The 21,193-nt window shown below is 37.4% G+C and overlaps 1 protein-coding gene across 1 annotated transcript; it reads right to left on the bottom strand.

Annotated features, from left to right (window-relative positions):
- Nucleotides 1-1,656: 1,656 nt before the first annotated feature.
- Nucleotides 1,657-17,240, bottom strand: LOC122023761 (MADS-box protein SOC1-like). Its single transcript, XM_042582057.1, has 6 exons — nucleotides 16,929-17,240; nucleotides 2,609-2,690; nucleotides 2,381-2,542; nucleotides 2,242-2,283; nucleotides 2,096-2,137; nucleotides 1,657-1,998 (listed from the first exon to the last, which is right to left on the bottom strand). Exons 1-6 carry the CDS (start codon nucleotides 17,108-17,110, stop codon nucleotides 1,888-1,890), a joined length of 621 nt encoding a protein of 206 aa, XP_042437991.1. The 5' UTR covers nucleotides 17,111-17,240; the 3' UTR covers nucleotides 1,657-1,887.
- Between the last annotated feature and the right edge of the window lie 3,953 nt (nucleotides 17,241-21,193).

Here is a 21,193-nt window from a genome sequence, read left to right as displayed (position 1 = left end):
CCCCATCCTTCACGTCTTGCCTTCTGGAGCTTCCATCGGCCTTGTCATTGTTGTCGGGTCTTCCTTTGCCAAGAGGTCGCGCCTCCGGGACTTCATCCATTGCCAAGTCACACTTGGACTTACGTTGCCAAGACTACATGCTTGGACTTACACCGCCAAGACTCATCCTTGCACTTTCCTCCTTTGCCAAGATCACAGTTGGACTTACGTTGCACCTGTATCCTGCACACTCACAATGCATATCAAATACAACAATAAACTTAACTTAAACCTTTGCCCAAACATCAAAACCTAGGGTACTCAGATTGCTCCAACATATGTGTTCAGCTCGTTAATGTTCGTGAACAACGTTTGTGAACAACGTTCGTGAACATTGTTCACGAACCATATTTATTAATAAAACTTTTTTCAATATGCTAAATAAATAATAAAATAAAATAAATAAATTTAAATTATCAATCTTAATAACCAATTAAACAATTAAAAATTTCAAACAATCAAATAAACTTGAATTGAGAGCTTGATTACATCTAAACGAACCAAGCTCAAACCAAGCTCAAGCCAAGCTCGAACCAAGCTCAAGTCAAACTTGAATTGAGAGCTTGATAACATCTAAACGAACCAAACTCAAGCTTCAAACAAGCTCAAGCTCAGAAAAAATAAGTCAAGCCAAGCTTGAACACTCATTTCAAAAGCTTGGTTCATTTTAAGCTCGGCTTGGCTCGGCTTGGCTCGGCTCTGCTCGGCTCGGCTTGGTTATCTTATCAAACAAGTTTGAACACCCCAAAGCTCGGCTCGGCTCGTTTACCGCCCTATTCACGCGCCACCTTTCAAAGAGGCATTAGTCCAGCGCATTCGTGTCCGCATACGAGCCGTCGTACCATACGGGAAGGATTCGTCCACGGGATTCAAAGATTCGGTTTGTGGGTCCCGATGCACGTGGCGGGAGCTAGCGAAAATGGGATAAATTTCACCCTGCTTGTACAGGCAGTGCCCTAACCTCTCACAATGAGGGGGTGGGACCCACTACTTAAGTGTGGGTCCTATCATCCCAATGTGAGAGGTTGGGGCACTGCCTGTACAGGCAGGATCGAATTAACCCGAAAATGGCTCTTGTCTGCCACGTCGATAGCGATGGACAACTTGGGCCGGTGCGAATCCAACAGGTAGATTTGCAGATTAGCATAATTTTTTGCTCTCTCCGATAGCCTGTTTGGCCCTACCTATGTCAGCATTTAACATGACAATATTAAATACCAATTTAAAATAAAAAATATATATTATTTACTGAGTTAATTAATTTTAATAACCTTTTATAAAATATAAGTCAATTTTTTGAAGAATTAACTAGTTTTATATCCTTAAAATTATTTTTAAAAATATATGATTGGTTTTGAATTATTTTATATAATTTTAAAATTATATAAAATAATATAGAAGCTCCTTTTCAATCAACAATTTGATATATAAGAAATAATAATCCTAAACATTAATTGTCAATTTATAATAATTAGAACTAAATTTTAATCGAATTAGATTGTTAAAGAAAAACCCCTATAGGAAATCTATAAAAGAATCTCTCTCAGTTGCATTCCACCAAAACAACAATTAGGTAGAAGAATTGAACACCAACCAACAACATCACACCATACCCCATTGGATAAAAAGTATCAAATCGCACAAGCTGATGGATAAAGAGTTTTAACACATAAGCATTCTTAATTTAAATACATTTCAGCTTCCCTTATCTACTTGGGGTTATTTTGGCTGCCCATGCCTTAGTGGATCTGTTATTAATCTTAGTTAATTTTGGTTGCCCATGCCTTGGTGGATCTTTTATTAATCTTAGTTAATTTTAGCTGTCCATGCCTTAGTCGTTGAGTGATTTTAGCGAGTTCCTGGTCTCCCAATCATCAGCTCGGTCTCTACCTCCGTTATTCCTTCAACATCCTGATCCTTGTGTGCGGTGCTAAGATGTTGCATCCTCCCTCCATTCAACTTTCAGAAAAAAGGGTTAAAAAAGAAGTTATAATTAGCCGATATTCCATTTGTTCATTTCAAGAATGAAACAGTGTACTCGGAGCGCATGCCTTACCTTTTCTCTTAATACATTATTTTCATTTAGGAGGCACCTCACCTTAATTTCACAAAGAAAACAAGAGAAGTAAATGAAGTCTTAGAACAAAAGTTGAAAATAGCTGAATTGCTCATGATAGTGCATAGACAGTGATGGTCTTATACCTTTTCATTGAGGTCTGCAATCTGGTCAGATAGCATGGTTTGCTGAAGAAAAGAAAGAGAAAAATAGATCAAATCAATAAATAAATACATCCAGAATTAGAATCAAGCAAATTACTTGATGAGTATGAGTATCACATACTTTTCTTTTCCTAATTTGCCTGATACTTTCCTCTAGTTGGTTCCCAAGTTCTTGCAGTTCCTCTACTGAGCAAGATCCCAGACATTCGCCCAACAGCTTCCTTCTGTGGGATTCAATGAGTTCTATCTTCTTCACAAAATTTGTGGTTTCATGCTTCCAGTTCTACAAAGTAGATGGATCTTTAAGCTTATGTATGAGAATGTATAATTGAAATGAAACATGACAAACCTGCGTATCGTGATCCGCTGCACTCGGTTTGACATTCACATTTTTTGTGTGTATCAGGTAGCGATCCATCGTCTTTTCAATGCTACAAAAGCAAAATCAATTTCTGTAGTGCTAATCTGCTGCCACCAATCACCATAAATCGACATAGATGTACGTAGAATGTAGAAAATATTTTACTGCGAAAATATTCATTTCCCATCTTAGAAACAATATTGCAAAACCCTACCAGCAACATTCAATAACCTCCTATTAAAAGGAACGGTACAAATAAAATCATGTGAGTCTCACTAGACATACATCCACGATGATAAACTAAGCCTATATATGATAAATGAGTAAAAGTAAATAGAAAATCTAGATAACGCCATTTGCTTGATGACCATTAAAATCAGAGAAATTAAGGAGAAAAGATGATCATTTTGCTTGGAAATAACTTTTGGTCTTGAAGAAGGCACACAAAAAGGGATCTATATATGCTTCTATTTGTAAGGCTAAAAGCTTAGTGAATATAATGTGAATGTTGTCTTACTCAAATTCTCGCCCTATAATTATAATTAGTTTTTTTTCCCATGGATATATAGATTACATAATGCCTTGCAGGTTATTCTTTTTGTGTTTGCTGTCTCATCACATAATATGATGAGCTTGTTCTATGTCGCTCCTAAGTTTTTTGCTATACTACTACTAAGAAAGGAGATAGAATTTAAATGCAACTGGAAATAGGACTTAAGTCCACGGTAGACCAAAATGAGTATAGGAGGTACACTTATATATAGCGATTATATGTAATGCACCAGAGTGCGTGCTTTAGGTAGCTCCTAGGCTACAATGATTCTAGGAGAGTTGATGTATCAATATTTGGTTGCATCTATATTTGGTCGTGGTAACACATTATTAGAGTACCTGGTAATCTGGTATAAGGATGGTAATGGATCAGGCATTCACATTTTTCTTACTACTAAAATCCAAAGCTAATTAATAGACTATTCCTCGAACCCAACTAAATATATATTTAAAGAAACAAACAATAATCCAAACTTACAAGTTTTTCAATTTAAACGAGTAAAATATGTGATACCCACAAATTTAAGTAAACATAAATTCCAATTAAAATTGATTATTAAGCATAATTGGGTATCAATTTAGACTTCAAAGTTGGTATCCATAAATAATTAATTATGAGGTAGCCATTGTCTATCTCTGTCTAATAAACCTATTAAATATCCTCCTTAACAAGATCTTAGCTTTAATAATCATTTGAAACTTGAAAGGTGATACTCCAAAGAGGTTTTGCTTAGCATGCTCTTCTAAATATACCTAATTCATTTGATCCACGCTTATGAATCCACCTCAGGTAAGCTCGTTTGCAACTTATTTGGTCTATGATGCTTCTTGACTATATAGTGAGATCTCTAAAATTCCACCACTAACAAATAAATGGTAGATATGTTCATAATTATAGAACGAATGCTTGAAATAGCATTTGGAGCACTAGTTGCATTAACAATTCCAAGAGTCACACTGCTTGGTTATCCTACTATGCAAACACTTGGAAGGTGCCAACTACACTTGGTAGTTGCCAACTGTACTTGGACCCAATGCACCAATAATTAGTGATAAGTCTCAGTGGTGATAAGACTTGTCTAACTATAGTGTCAACGTTCGAATTGTATTTGGTGGCAACCAAAAAGATCCATACATCTTATCTTCTCAGTCAGTGATACCTATGTTGATACCATCGCTTAACCTTATATGCTTCATCCTTAATTGAATTCATATATTGGTTAATTTTCATATGACTTAACTAAAAGAGAAATTATCATCTATAATCTCTATTTGAGAGTAATTTAGAGGGAGTAGGATCACAATTAATATTAGCATTACTTTCGTGTCTCACCTAATTAAATGAAGTTAAAATTAGGTTTTACGTATAGCACAATTAACTCGTAAATAAAGTCCACGAAGACTTGTTTATATATATTTGGCGAAAATATTATAGTACAGCCAGAATACATAGTGAAGGCTTCCATAAAAATTTAGTAAAACTATAGAAAACATATGCAACAGTTAAAAATCTGAGATAGATAATTGCAGTGAGAAAGAAACGTAAAATTAAGAATTAGGACTAAAGTGATAAACTCAGTTTAAACAGTTAGGAAGATTGCTTCATAAGAAACAGCCAAAACAGGTACGAAGACTTCATTAAATATAAGAAACAATGATTTTGATGAACCCTTGGGCAACTTGATGACATGGCTCCTTCAAAACGAAGCCAAACGGATAAGAGAGACACAATGCACTAAATATGTTTTTCAGAGACCACGATATATTGTCGCTGAATAACTACTGCCACTTAATTTTAGGGCAATCGAATTTCTTACAGGCATCTTTCACAATATGTATATACTTCGAATAATATTAAAAACAAATCTCATAGATTTAATGGTAAGGAAACTTGTCAGAAAATAGGATAATTGTGTTGCTTGCCATGTGTCTAAATGAGCTGTTGGAACGACCATGAACTACTATCTAAAACTTTTTTCAAGATATGACTTGTCCTTTAAAAAAAAAACTATCTAGAACTTTTATAAACCGATCACATGTCACCATACTGAATCATGAGTTACAGCTAAATATCAATCTTTATGATCAGAAACCTATTGAAAAAATTTCTAATGATTCAGAAATTAATTACTGCTACAGGTAGCAATAGAATATACTATTATTTTCACATATTTTGACACCAATTTTTCTTTTACAAAGAAATTCTGATCTTTTTAAAGAATTTATATTATTGCTCATGATGATAATAATTATGCTTTATTAAATATAAAAAATCTTATGATAGTATGAGTTGACATACTCTAACAAAGAAAACACATTTCATCATGTATTTTTGTTAAAAACAACTTATAAACAAATAAATTATGTGCTATTTCGTTAGAATATATCCATAATATGATTCACCACAATTACTCAATTAGATAAGAAAATTGTAAATAAATCAGAATGGACATAAAAATTTATCCATTATTGATCAACCTAAATATAGGTGTATTAAGATATATTTATTGTCCTGGAGCAATGGTGCAGCAGCAGAATATCTTCTCAGTCTTTCAGACATTTTAAGGATTGAGTTTCAGCTTCGACTAATTATACACAGAACTAGACCAATCATTTTCAGAATTAAGCCGCGTAAACTAGATAGTGTTACTTCTGTCCCAAATGGGTACTAGTTCACTTAGCTAATCGGTTCACATTACTTGGGCTAAAACTAGGCCATTAGCATGTGTAACTCATAGGGCGATGGGCTGTTTGTCCTGCGCGACATCCTAGGTGAATTGTCATGTCATTTTGACAATAAGCTAAACGCGTATGTATGAAGTAACACAACAAATTATCATATTACACCTCGTGCACTAGATAAGGCTCATTTGCCATGTGTTTTGTGCTATCATCACGCCACTCATTTGCATTTCATAAGATTCGAACCATATGACAGGTGAAATTTAGCCAAATTGACCGAAGTCCAAATAGAAATATGGCTTTAAATTATACAGTATATAAAACTTGGAAATGAAACAAAGATTAGTTTAGAATTTATATAATTTGAGCACCAGAAGATTTGAGATATATAATTTGCACCTCACTTCCACATCTGTGTGCTGCGTATCTTGCTTTCACATCTACGCTGCACGACTTAGTGAGTCTTTTTAATATCATATACACTATATATTATATTATATATATATACTATAAAATGTTACATATTTTATAATATATTTTTATATATTACTTTTTCATAGATATATATATGTTGGTGTAATATTCCCTAGGTTAAGGTTGACCTGGTTGACTGAGTTTGAATTGGTTCAAGCTCGAGTCTTGATGTTTGAATTTCGATTTTTGACAATACAGATAATACATGGAGATTGCAGGTGCAATTGCTCATGTGAGGAGATTGTGAAGGAGAGTCGAGTAGGTCATGGTTGATTGGATATTTGACTGGAAAGTCCTAGTGAGTGAAGCTAGGCAGTGTGAAAGTCCTAGTGAGTGAAGCTAGGCAGATGGAAAGTCTTAGTGAGTGAAGCTAGGCAGTTGTGAAAGTCTTAGTGAATGAAGCTAGGCAGAAGGAAAGCCCTAGTGAGTGAAGCTAGGCAATTGTGGAAAATCCTGGTGAGTGAAGCCAAGTGAAAGTCCTGGTGAGTGAAGTCAGGCAGATGTGAAGTCCTAGTGAGTGAAGCTAAGCAGAAGGGAAGTCCTGGTGAGTGAAATCAGGCAAGGAAAATCCAGATCAATCAAGGTTGATCGGGCATCTGGTGTTGGAAAGTCCAAGTAGGTCAAAGGGATTGACTGGATACGTGGCACGAGAAAATCCAGATGGGTCAAGGTTGACCAGACATCTGGTGGAAGTCCAAGTGGGTCAAAGGGATTGACCGGACACTTGGTAAGGGAGTCCTAGTAGGTCAAGGGTTAACCAGATACTAGGCATGATGTACCAACAGGTCATGATTGTCCGGATGTTGGTTTATGAGACTTTAGACTTGATTTTGGGCGAAATCATGAGCTGGATCGATCAGCCGATCGATTGGCTCATGCCCAATCAATCGACTGATTGATTGGGCGAGTGTTCGTGACAAGCCTCCTCCCAATCGATCAGTGGATCGATTGGGAGAAGTGCGCGATCGCACAGAACAACTCTGGATCGATCGGCCGATCGATCCAGAGCCCCCAATCGATCAGTGGATCGATTAGGAGGTGCGATTTCGCGCGATGGGACCTAGATCGATCTGCCAATCGATCCAGACAATTCCCAGGAGCACAGAGGCGCTCTGGATCGATCGGCTGATCGATCCAAAGCCTCCCTAATCGATTGGGAGCAATCCAATCGATTGGGATTCGACCGTTGGCGTCGTATTTAGCCATGGACGAGCGATTCTCTCAACAGAACTTCCACGGCTCCGATTCTTTCTCTACACAGATCTTCACAGCAGTTCTCCACAGCTCTCACGCCAGATCTTGAAGGTTCTTGGAGGCTTGTGCTGGTGCACGTCCAAGTCAAGAGGCGAGGAAGAAGGTAGGGTTAGGGTTCCTTGTGCATATCTTGTAAACTTTTGCTTGTATTGTATCTCCCTTCCCTTTCTTCTTGTACTGTGAGCTTGTAGGGCTTCTCTGCCTTCGGTAGTTACCGTAAAGGAGTGTTTTATTAGTGGAGGGTGCGTGAGTGTGTGGATCCTTGGACTAGTCACCTCTTCTTGAGGTGGATACCAAGTAAATCTACGAGTTAGCGGTGTGTGGTTGTTTCTTTGTATTTTCCGCTGCATTTCATCACAAGAAGAAGGGCCAAGTGGCACTAAAGGGCAAGGAGAAGCCCAAAGAGACCGCTCCCGGAATAAAGAAGAGCAAGGAGCACATTGTGTGCTTCTCTTGCAATCAAAAGGGACATTATCAGAGTCAATGTCCCAAGGGGAAGAAAGCGGTCAAGGCTCAAGGAGGAAGCATGAGTCAAGGGGGAGCCTCCAAGGTAAAACGAAAGGTATCATTTATTGAGCCTACCCCTTTAAATAATGGTAAAAAGCATGCTAGTTCTAATTTTTATCATTTTAATGCTATTTACCATAAAAATAGAAAGCATGATGGCATTAAGGAAAAACATGTAGTTTTTCATGCTAAGACTACCATACCTAGGATTAGGAAGGTAGATAAAAATTTAGGCAAGGATTTTGTTTACAAGCCTAAAAATAAAAATGCTCAAGGAATCAATGAAAAATCAAAATCTAAGGATTTAATGATATAAAATCAAGTTTTGAGGTCAAAACTTGATAAAATGGAAAAGACCCTAAGAATGATGGAAAATATCCTAAAAGGACAAAATGAGCATAGTCTAGGTCTAGGAGTACAAAGGTCATCCAATGGCCATAGAGGTTTGGGATACAAACCTAAGACTAAGAAGGGTGTAATTTCTTACCATAGGGTTCCATATAGTTATGAAACCGAGTCTAGGCCTAGTGGTCAAGTCAAAAATACAAGGGAAGTTATCCCTAAAAGTATTTTTGCTACAACCAATGTGACTAAAACTTCTAAGAAGCCCAAGAAAGTCACAAACAAGGTCACAAGGGAAGTTATCCCTAGGGTTGACCTAGAAAATATGACCAAAGCTTCTAAGAAGCCTAACAAGGTCATTAAGAAGGTATCCAGGGAAGTTATCCTTAGTGAATACCTAGAATATCCAAGGAGCACCAATAGGTTTTGGGTTCCTAGGAGTATTTTCTCTACTCCTTAGATGGGTTAGAGAGTGTCAACTCCGATTAGAAGGGTAGTTAACCCAACTTTGATGAAGTTGACACTCGGAGAACATTTTCAAGGTTATTGTTAACCTTTGAAAAAGAAAAGGATTATCATTTACTTCCTAAATGGATTAAAATGTGTCATAATTTGAGTATTTGGATATAATTTTAATTGGCACAAGAAATCAAGTGTAAGAAATGTCAAGTTGGGATTTTGGCATTTTATTGGGAAGTTAAAGGTAAATCTAAGCCTTATTTTAATTTGTTACTCTTTAAGAGAGTAATTTGTGCCAAAAATTTGAGCAATATGCTTAATTTAAATTGACACAATGTAGGAAAAGCAAAGAAAATGTCAAAATTGGGTTTTGACATTTTCTTGAGAAATATTGGGTAATTTAGGCTTAAAACTTTAAGTTAACTAAGGTTTAAGGATACTTAGATAGTTATTCTAGATATTTTACTTATGCTAATTTTCCATGCTTTGTTTGTCTATCATATGTCATGACATCATGTTTATTTTTGCATTCATGCCTTATTATGAAAAATACAAAAATATCATGTCATGTCATACATGCATCATGTAATTATAAGAAATTTTCTTTTGAAAATTATTTATCTTTGATGTATGCCATAACACATCATGCATTATTTTAATTCCTTACAAATCTAAGGACAAATGACATTCATTAACAAGTAACATCCTTGGTGAATGTTCATAACCTCAAAATGCCTAGATAGATATGCATGATCCCTAGATTAGGGCAAAATCAAAGTTTACATCTCACTAAGAACTATAAGGTGACTTGTATGTGGTTTCGTACACATTAAAAACAAGTGAGATGTTAGAATGATGAACAAAACTCAAGATGTTGATTTAGTGCATTCTTTTGAGTTTTAAGTTCATCAAAACACATAGTTATGTGTTTTCCAATCATTGGGAAAGCTAATGTACAAGTCATGTGCATTGAGTCCAAAGAATATGGTTGGATATTGGTTTTGAAAATAGTTTTAAATATACTTTGGAAAACCTTGATGAAGACTATCTTTTGATAGTAATCATCGTTAAATAGTTGAACACAAACTTGGAAGAAAACACTAAAGTTTTTACAAGTTTTCAAGTTTGTGTCAATCTTGGAAAATAGAAAGTATTTTCATAGAAAACTATTTTTTCTTGATAATATATCACCTAAGTAGTGTCTACATGAATTTTCACGATTTTTAGAATTTTGTAGAATTTTTAGAGAGTTTTTGAAGTTGACTGAAATGTAATTTCAGCAATTTCAGAGTTTCAATCGATCACCCAATCGATTGGAGTGCCTCAATCGATCGGGCGATTGATTAAGAGGAATTTTCCCGCGAGCAGAAGCTCGCTGGATCGATCAGTGGATCGATTCAGAAGGGTTCAATCGATTGGGACCCAACTCCAATCGATTGGGAATGCTGATTTTGACTGGGAAAGCTTATTTTCAGCATTCTAAACCATTTTTAGTCTATAAAACCATTCCTAACCCTTTTGGAAAACATTTGTATCCATTTAGGGGGAGTTTTCATGATGAAAACAAGGATGGATTGGTTCAGAAAGACTAGGTAGAGGTTTAGGTTGAGGTTTGGTTTCATTATTGAGTTTTTGAACCTCAAACTTCTAAATTTGGGTTTCCTAAAGGTTTAGGGATTCCAAGTCATTGTTGGTGCAATGACAGAAGTTACGTGCATGTCTTTAGGGGGAGTTACTCTTTAAGGACATGAAAATTTATTTTTCATACACCTTGGAAGGTGGTTAACCTTCTTTAGCGAAAATGCTCAAGGTTGGACATTTGAATATAATGGAGAGTGGATATCTTCATTATTCAAGTGGTGTATGCTCACGAATGAGCATTTGATGACAATAAAGGGTATGAGACCTTCATTTGAATCGTGTGTGAATATACCAAGTGTTATATGCTCAAGGATAAGCGTTGAGAATAATGAAGGGTATGAGACCTTCGTTATTGTGTTGTGAACAACGAGTGAAGTTGTAAACAACGATTGGGTAACTCTTCAGGGGGAGAGTTTTTGATATGTGTCAATAGGGGGAGAATGTGTGGTTAAGTTAGGCCTTCATTACCTGAAGAGGAAGTTTGCCCTCTGGGAAAGGGGAAGAATGAAGGAAACCATCATTCATATATTGGCATGAATTGGCATGAAGGAAGTTGAGGCTATGGGATTAGCCTAACTTAAAGGAGATATTGTCAAACATCAAAAAGAGGGAGATTGTTGGTGCAATATTCTCTAGGTCAAGGTTGACCTGGTTGATTGAGCTTGAATTGGTTCAAGCTCGAGTCTTTATGTTTGAGTTTCGATGTTTGATAATACAGATAATACATGGAGATTGCAGGTGCAATTGCTCATGTGAGGAGATTGTGAAGGAGAGTCAAGTAGGTCAGGGTTGACTGGATACTTGACTGGAAAGTCCTAGTGAGTGAAGCTAGGCAGATGGAAAGTCCTAGTGAGTGAAGTTAGGCAGTTGTGAAAGTCCTAGTGAGTGAAGCTAGGCAGAAGGAAAGTCCTAGTGAGTGAAGCTAGACAGTTGTGGAAAATCCTGGTGAGTGAAGCCAGGCAGACGTGAAGTCCTAGTGAGTGAAGCTAGGCAGAAAGGAAGTCCTGGTGAGTGAAGTCAGGCAAGGAAAATCCAGATTGATCAAGGTTGATCGGACATCTGGTGTTGGGAAGTCCAAGTAGGTCAAAGGGATTGACTGGATACGTGGCACGAGAAAATCCAGATAGGTCAAGGTTGACCAGACATCTGGTGAAAGTCCAAGTGGGTTAAAGGGATTGACCGGACACTTGGTAAGGGAGTCCTAGCAGATCAAGGGTTGACCAGATGCTAGGCATGATGTACCAACAGGTCATGGTTGACCGGATGTTGGTTTAGGAGACTTTAGACTTGATTTTGGGCGAAATCATGAGTTGGAACGATCAGCCTATCGATCGGCTCATGCCCAATCGATCGATTGATTGATTGGGCGAGTCTTTGTGACAGACCTTCTCCCAATCGATTAGTGGATCGATTGGGAGAAGTGTGCGATCGCACAGAACAGCTCTGGATCGATCGGCCGATCAATCCAAAGCCCCCAATCGATCAGCGGATCAATTAGGAGGTGCGATTTCGCGCGATGGGACCTGGATCGATCTGCCAATCGATCCAGACAATTCCCAGGAGCACAGAGGCGCTCTGGATCGATCGGCTGATCGATCCAAAGCCTCCCTAATCGATTGGGAGCAATCCAATCGATTGGGATTCGACCGTTGGCGTCGTATTTAGCCATGGACGAGCGATTCTCTCAACAGAACTTCCACGGCTCCGATTCTTTCTCTACACAGATCTTCACAGCAGTTCTCCACAGCTCTCACGCCAGATCTTGAAGGTTCTTGGAGGCTTGTGCTGGTGCACGTCCAAGTCAAGAGGCGAGGAAGAAGGTAGGGTTAGGGTTCCTTGTGCATATCTTGTAAACTTTTGCTTGTATTGTATCTCCCTTCCCTTTCTTCTTGTACTGTGAGCTTGTAGGACTTCTCCGCCTTCGGTAGTTACCGTAAAGGAGTGTTTTATTAGTGGAGGGTGCATGAGTGTGTGGATCCTTGGACTAGTCACCTCTTCTTGAGGTGGATACCAAGTAAATCTACGAGTTAGCGGTGTGTGGTTGTTTCTTTGTATTTTTCGCTGCATTTCATCACAAGAAACAAGCAACGACGAACATAATATCACACCGAACTATTCACCCCCCTCCCCCTCCTCTAATTATATTTCAATCCCAACAATATAATATGTTATCTAGAAAGAGCCAGAGATGTAAAAGAAGGACAGGAGTTAAGAAAAATATGCTCACATAGGTCAAAACCAAGAGTGGGTTAGCACATGTCTCTTTAACTTTGTTTAATCATTGCACATCATAAAATCTGAATTAACCACCGTCCTTAATTCTGTTCCATTCGCACATCCCTTCTCCCTTTTTCTCCTTGTTAAATCTCTTCTCAACCTACATTCTTCTTTAAACTTTGTGAAGAAGTATTATTTAGTTATTTTATAATATTATAAAGACAAATATATATTTTATTATATTTTTTAAACTTATATTAAAAAAAAAGATTTGGGGAGGTACTTAAGTGTCATTATTTTTTTTATATTTTTATTAATAATTGTTCTATCATGTTAATAGTTATTTATAATCATAAATTTAGTTTAAGTAATATCTATTTGTATTCATTTAATTCAATTGTTTATAATTCATAAAAATTTTATCCATGTTTATTATGTCATAATATTTCTATAATATTAACATTGTATTTTATTACAAAACAAGCCATAGTAAAAATTTGAGCTGGAAAGATGAGATAATAAAGTATCTTCTCAGCCTATATTCATATGAATATATTTATAGAGGTATGGTAAAATGTTTTGAAAAGTAATTAAGAAAAACTCTCTCATATTAAAGATAATAAAGTTTTAGTTGTGATTTTTTTTAATCAATAATGAAATAAATGAACTTATCATATTTATCATCATATAATAATAATAATAATAATAGAAAATAAATTAAATGAATTAATCGCTGCATCTGTGTTAAGTTTATACACTCTCTCTCGTCTGGTGGTGTCCAATGTTGGGTCTCAGCTTGGTGCTCATCCAATGATAAAGCTCTCTCCAGGTTAGTTAAAAGTCCACCATGGGCTGCCCTCCATATTAAAAGCTTGATTTGTTATTAAGGACCTATAATTTTACAAATCTTTTTCCACAGAGGTAGCAATGGAGGGAAACCTGTTGTGTGAGATATGCATAGGTTGCACTTTCCCTGTAGTCCCCAGTTGACAAAAACATCCCATATGCATCTATCCTCACCTGTGTCCAGAGCTAGAGTCAGTATCAGTGCTAATTGCACCATGGCCGCGGTTGGGTGAATCAGTGCAAGGCCACTGAGCTTCCAAGTTCCTCAATTCACCGTCCCTATAGGGAAACCTGTTGTGTGAGATATGCATAGGTTGCACTTTCCCTGTAGTCCCCAGTTGACAAAAACATCCCATATGCATCTATCCTCACCTGTGTCCAGAGCTAGAGTCAGTATCAGTGCTAATTGCACCATGGCCGCGGTTGGGTGAATCAGTGCAAGGCCACTGAGCTTCCAAGTTCCTCAATTCACCGTCCCGCATTCCAGACATCCGTGATGGGTTTCACGCTAGTTTGGAGTAGAGACATTCATCCGCTGGCCATCGATCAAATAACCAAAATTCCGCATGAGCACCATAACCCAAGAAAAACCAATTATCTTTCACCACATGCCATGCCCTTCAGATTGCTCTCAGTAAGGTAAATCATTTTCCTTACATGTGAACTCTAGTTTAGGTTGGCCCCTTCTCTTATATTTAGTTTGTAGTGTCTTACACCACAAGCTGTTTGATCCTCCATCTATTGCAGCCCCTAGCTTGCCTAACAAAACCATTGTGGTTGAATTCATAGTGCGAATTCCCAGACCATCTGCATCTTTTTGCATTAATTATAATGCTATTCTACTTGATGAGATGCACTTTGCGTGAGCTGTGTGCGTAGTGACCCCAATAAAGGAACTTGAGAGATTTTCATCTCCTTCAAAATATAAGAGGGGAATTACAGCATATGGTAAAGAACAACCTGGGTAATTAAGCATGACTTGCTCTGACACTGAATGAATTCTTCTCGGCCCAGTCCACAAGTTTGTTTTTCGTCTTTTTAAGAATCTCCATATATAATTCCTTTGATCTTCTTCCTGTCGCTAAGTGGAACCCATGTACTTTCCAAGTTGGAGGTTAAAGAGAAGCCCACAACCAATCAAAATAGATTGTATAGGAAATTGATAACTAGTGGGCGAATTGTTTGATAATGAAGAAATAAAAGAACAAACTATAACCATAATCAGATTGTGATGTCTAACTGCATGCACTGAATTGGGTAGGCTAGGTTATAGAAAGGCTTAATATTGGCAATAATATATAATTACTGCACTTTCTAACTTATTCTTTACTTGAAGAAATATTTTCCATAAGCACTTAACTATTATGCCCATATGAATTAATCAAGTTAGTGGCTGCACTCAAGTATAAATTTTATTTCATGATATATATGATTTTCCTTATTTTTCAATAATAATTTGGTGTTGTGATGTCTAAATCCTTGAGTTGAATAAAACTGGAAAACATAAATATTGTAAATTTGATAATATAATATATATACTCAGTTTTTCCTTTAGTTGGCCCCAGATATCTAGGCCTTGGGATACTCAGTTTTTCGTTTAATTGGCACCGGATATCCAAGCCTTTTCGAATACTCAGTTTTTCTTTTTTAGACTTAAAAGAGAGAGATATAGAAAGGTCTGCTTACTGATTGAACTTCAAATTATAATTCATTTCTCCTAGCTTACATAATTGATGGTAATTGACGAGAAAAAAATTAATTCGGGGATGAAGTATGAAGTAGATAAGTATGATATTCAACACACAGTCCATCTATCTGTCTATATATATAATCTATACATAGGAAATCAAATTTCTGTAGTTATAGTTAATGTCATAGGTATCCAAATTAAGTACTTGGAATAGTAGATAACTGGTGTTTTGTTTTACACCTCTAACCAGTGAAAAAGTTTGGTATAACAATAAGGAAAAAAGTGATTTATAAGGTCTAGAGATGCATGAATTATAGTGGGTATTTGCTTCCATCGATCAAATTGAAAGATCTTAGTATAAAAAAACTTACTTATGCCAACTGCTAGAAGCATGGAAACAAAATAAGGGAAAAAACTTCTTTGATGGGTATAATTTAGTAATAGTAAAAAAGTTCAGAAAAATGATGTGAAATATGAGCTGAAAGAATATCTAATTTATCATGTCAGCCTCTAAATACTATTAATCATATATATAGTAGGCATAGAAAACCACCTTTGCCATTCAAATATATTGATATATAATTCAATATATAGTACTATGACAAGCCAAACATGGTATGCATAAACATGAAATATGACATAAGATTATCCAGTTAAAACGTTGTCATTCCACTTACTGAAGGAAGAGAAATATAAATTTGAACTGAAAGAGAACTTTTAACCTAAATAATAGATGGTTTAGCTGCTATTAAGTAATAAGAAAAGCATTAAATCAATTTATTAAAAAAAAAAAATCTTGCAAAAAAAATGGTTAAATAGAACCAACTATATTCCTACATTTTCTAAAAACTATATTCCTACATGAAATATATATCAGTTTTGTTTAATCAAGTACTATTAACTAATTAATTATGAATTTAGAAATATAAGATCCACTGCTATATTATATAGTTAATTAACTTTTCAGAAATTATATTTAACTAGCTTTAAAATGTGGGCATATATACATTTGGCATTAACTTTATGGCCTAATCTTTATAAGATATTAAGATGGAATAGCAACACAAATATAGAACAAATTAAAGTACACAAACCATTCTTTCCAAACACACATATTCCTTTTTGTGCAGCTATGTGGAACATGGAAGTATGGAACCTGACATAGTGACATGCACATTAAAGCTATCCATTCCGTTTCAATGCTCTTCATCTGCTATTACTACATGTACAATTTTGCGAAATATGAGCTAAAAAATAAAAGGATCCAGCTATCCTTCAAATTCCTTTTATTGTCATATATAGTCTTTCTTAACCAGGAGAAAAATAATAAAATCCGCTTTGAGATTTTGATTAATTACTAGAAGCCCTTTGTAGTATACATATCGAGCAGTGAAATTAAAGAACTGGAAGGTACTGGCATCAAAAGGAGAGTGTACCGCACAATTTCTTGCCCAAGACGCAAAAAATACGTACTAATCCGCAGGAAAAAGATAAAAAGAAAATAAGAGACCCTAGCTTTGAACTTGTTATCGCAATATTACTACTAAAGGAAATGAGATCCAGGTTAGCTCTAGAGCCAGAGATCAGTTATTAGTGACACTATGCAAGCATTTAGAGATGAAAAAGGAACGGATTAATTAGAACCTGGAGCTGGCGAACTCGTAGAGGCGACCGCGGCTGGAGAAGACGATGACAGCGACCTCGGAGTCGCAGAGGACGGAGAGCTCGTAGGCCTTCTTGAGGAGACCGCTCCGGCGCTTGGAGAAGGTGACCTGCCGGCTCGCGGCGTTCTCGATCCTCCTCATCACCGTCTTCCCCCTCACCATCGCCCTCTCCTCCTCCGGCCGGATCGCGTTCCTACTTCTCTTCGACTTCCGATTGAGCCTCCTCCTCCGAAGTATATATGGCGTTAGAGGAACAGGAAAAGAGGAAGAGGAAGAAGAGGGAGAATAATGGAAGAAGAAAGGGGAAAAGGACAGACAGTGAAGAATAAATTATAATAATAATAATAATAAATGAAGCAAAAATTCAATATTATTGGTCGTGGTTTCCCTCTCTTTGCTAGTGGCCCCTCTCATTGGTGGCATCGTTCGTAGATTCCCAGAGAGAAAAATGGGCCACTTGTTTCTCCATTTAGAAAGGGAGTATAATTATGGAATTGGTTTTGATTGTCTCAATTGCGGAGTGCAACAACAAAAAAATGCTCCTATTTTTGTCTTAAATGACAATATTAATTTAAACAATATATTCGATTGAAAAAAAAAATTTAATTCGTCTTTTCGTTTATTAATTTATACAAGTGAAATTAATATGTTTTTCAATAAATGCTTGGTTTAACTTTTTCTTATGCATTTATAGGGTAAAAAATATTCTAGAATTAATATATTAATTATATTTGAGTATTTGTTATAAATAATTCAGCATTTATATTTTATATTGAAATTTTAAAACATGGCATTTTAAATTGACAACATGTTATATAGGATAATATTGACTCCTAAAATTTTTACAATTTAAGTGTCCAATTTTTAAAAAAAATATTCAAAATACACACCTAATACAGACTTTTTTTAACACACATCATTTTCCTCTTAGGGCATGTTTGATTAGGAGTTATCATTGATAATTATGATAAGTTATCAACGATAACTTTATTTTGTTTAAGTAATTAATGATTCCCAGTAATACAATATTCCTGTCACATCAGCAATCAGGGAATATTATTCGGAATTAGAAAACTTTGGAAACCTTAGGGTGTGTTTAGTTTGCACGTTTTCATTTTATTTTTTGAAAAACGCTCATTTTTAAAAATGGTGTTTGGTTTGCATTTTCCATATCTATTTTCTAAAAAAAATAGATGTCATTTTCTGAAAAAATAAAGAATGATTAAATGTCATTTCCTATTTTTAAGAAAATACGTATTTTTCATAAAATGAAAATGGAACATGCGTAAATCAAACGCACCCTTAGGTTTTTCTTGATTACGAGGTTATCAATATTTTTTTTTTCAAAATTACCCTCTGAGACTAGCAGGTGGTGAGCAGAGTAGTCGGAGACTGTGGGGGCAACGACAACGACTGCGAAGCAATGACGACGACTAGCAATGGCGACGACGGCGAGCAAGTGATGGCGGCGATGGCGAGCAGGCGATGACTGTGAAGCAACGGCGACTGAGGTCAGCCATCACCTGGACGAAGACAGCGTAATAGAGGAGACAACATAATAGAAGAGACGACGCCGAAGGTTCGCGGAGGAGGCAGCCCGTTGGAGGCAAGAAGGAGGGGGCAGTGAGCAACAACGACGACTGCAGAGCAACAGAGGTGACTGCGGAGCAACGACGATGGGGCGAGCAGGTGGCAACGATGGCGAGCAAGCGGTGACTGTGAAGCAACGATGGTTGAGGCCAGTCATCGCCTGGACAGAGACGACGCGAAGACTATGCCGAAGGTTCGCGAAGGAGGCGGTATGCCGACGACTTCCGGAGGAAGCAACTCCAACAATTGTGTGGAAGAAGATGATCAACACAATGAAAAAAATGGGGCAAGAGGGAGAAGCATAGTAAAATTAAAAAAGAATTAAAAATTTAATCACATATCTAAATTATTTTAATTATATTTTAAAATATATATAGATTTATTTTAAAATTTAAAATTTATAAACCAATTATATTTATTTATTATATATATTATCAACTTATTAATTAATATAATAATTATTATTATTATTAATTTAATTTAATTTATTCCAAAGAATTAATCATGTAATTGACAAGGGTAATATGATAAATATAAAATTAGATTATAGTATTATCTAGGTTGAACCAAATAAGATTAAGATTAGCTTTTATTCCTCATAATCTTGATTATCGGATTACTTAGTGATCACATAACTAAGATTATACACAACAACTTAAACCAAACACACCTTTAAAATTTAGGACTTACGGCGAACTTAAGGGATGCCTAGTTGTGATTTCTATCATTGCTTAGTAGCTGGGCAACAACAACCGTGAACCGACTGTAGAATTGCAACTTAGATTTTTTGATCGGTTACGATCTAACAACGATTTTGTGACCGATTATTGCCTCTTGGTCACGATTTCATAGTCAATCACAAAGCTTATACCTTGGAGTTGGTCATAATCATGGCTATCAACTTTGTAATTAGCTTGTTATCACTAATACTCGTAGTCTTAAAATCCACGATCGGAGTTCTCTTGAGGTTTTTTCTAAGTATTTTTTTTAATTATTGTTTTATTTGGAAAAAGGATATTTTAAAAATAAATGTATTTTTCGTAAATATAAAAATATTATATATTTTTTTAAAAAATGGCTATTGGGGTAATAAATAAAGCGTGAATGACATTTCCTTAAAATTCATGGGCATGCAGATTTTAAGGCATCCGAAAGCGCGTGACGTGGTGGTCCCACCGTCCCTGGAGCGCGCACGCGTTGTTGGTACGAGGAGCATGCGAGTGGTGGGTGGGAGCCTGGGTATGGTCCAGCCGTATGGGCCCGGAGCAGCTACCTGTGATGTGACGACACGCGCCAACTTCTCGAGTCTCGCGTCCTAGCTTTGCATTTTGCTCTATTATTTCATCTATTTTTTAAAAAAAATAATATATTCGATTTATGATGTATTAAATACACGAAATCATTTCAGAATTGGACTTGACTAAGTTAATAAATTAAATTATGAGTGATTGAGAGGGGAGAATGATCCGGTAGTAAGAGCGGGCCCCCCCCTTTTTTCTTGCAAAGTCAACGCCAAGTGGAAGTCACCGGAACAGCCGCCCACCCAGAGGAGAATGTGGTCCGACCGGATGGACGGCCATAGAGGGCCGGTCCGATTGGACTGCCGGCCGGCCGATGGAATCGAGTACCCGGAAAGGTCCGGCCGGTTTGCACTCATAGTTGGTAGGCACCCTGTCAAATCGGGGTTCCGACGCTCAGTTAAAAAGGTCATGGGCCGAGCTGACCTTTTGACCGATCACAGTCATAAAGCACCCCTGTTTGTTAGTCTCCACAAAGCACAAGTAAACCACTGCGGATGTCCGGTCGGATGTTTAGGTATCTTTCCGCTCGGACTACAAGTTTGGAGCAAAGGAAATGGCCAGAGGATTTCTTTCTCCAACAACCTGTAGGTTTCACGTGTGTGTCATGCTCCAAATCTTGTGACAGGGGATTCTGCTGTCCCATCGAGGGCATGCTTTTACTGTATCGAGGGTAAACTTTGACTGTAGCGATATGGGACAGGTAAGCTTTCTGACAGCCGCATACCTAGGATAGGACAGGGGACACTTATGCACCTTGGTACACGTGCCCGAACCTTTCACAGCTCTATATAAAGAACCTCAGGTTTCATCGACAAAGGAGGGGGGTATGTACTCTGAGACTTCTGGAGCCACCTTGTTCATCGTGATTTACCTGACTTGAGCGTCGGAGGGTCGTCGCTGGAATCCCTTCGGCTCGACTGCGCGAGATAGCCAAGCATCTCGACACTAGTGGAGACCTACATCAAGTGAGCCTTGGGCGTCACGTGCCCGGCCGACTTCGGTTCGGACAGATCAAATTGGCGCCGTCTGTGGGAACGCTCCTGCATCCGAGCAGAGACAATGGACGAGGCTGGACGACAGCACACGGTGACGCTTTCAAGGGAGGAACTCGACGCTCTGGTCGAGATAAGGGCCGCCAAACTCGTGGAGCAAAAGCAAAAAGCATCCGCCGAGCGGGCGGAGCAACAAGCAACGTCCGCGTCGGGGGGCCGAGCGGAAGCACCTCCAGCCACCGTCGCATTCCACCGGGCCTTATTTCGCACCCCTGAGCCACGCCAGCCCGAAGAGATATAGGATCTTCCTCGGATGAAATGCCAAGGCGGGATGACAAGAGGGAAAGCTCCCGGACGGACTC

The sequence above is a fragment of the Zingiber officinale genome, chromosome 9B (genome assembly GCF_018446385.1).
Source record: "Zingiber officinale cultivar Zhangliang chromosome 9B, Zo_v1.1, whole genome shotgun sequence".
Taxonomy (NCBI): domain Eukaryota; kingdom Viridiplantae; phylum Streptophyta; class Magnoliopsida; order Zingiberales; family Zingiberaceae; genus Zingiber; species Zingiber officinale.
This window is presented reverse-complemented; position numbering and strand designations above follow the sequence as displayed.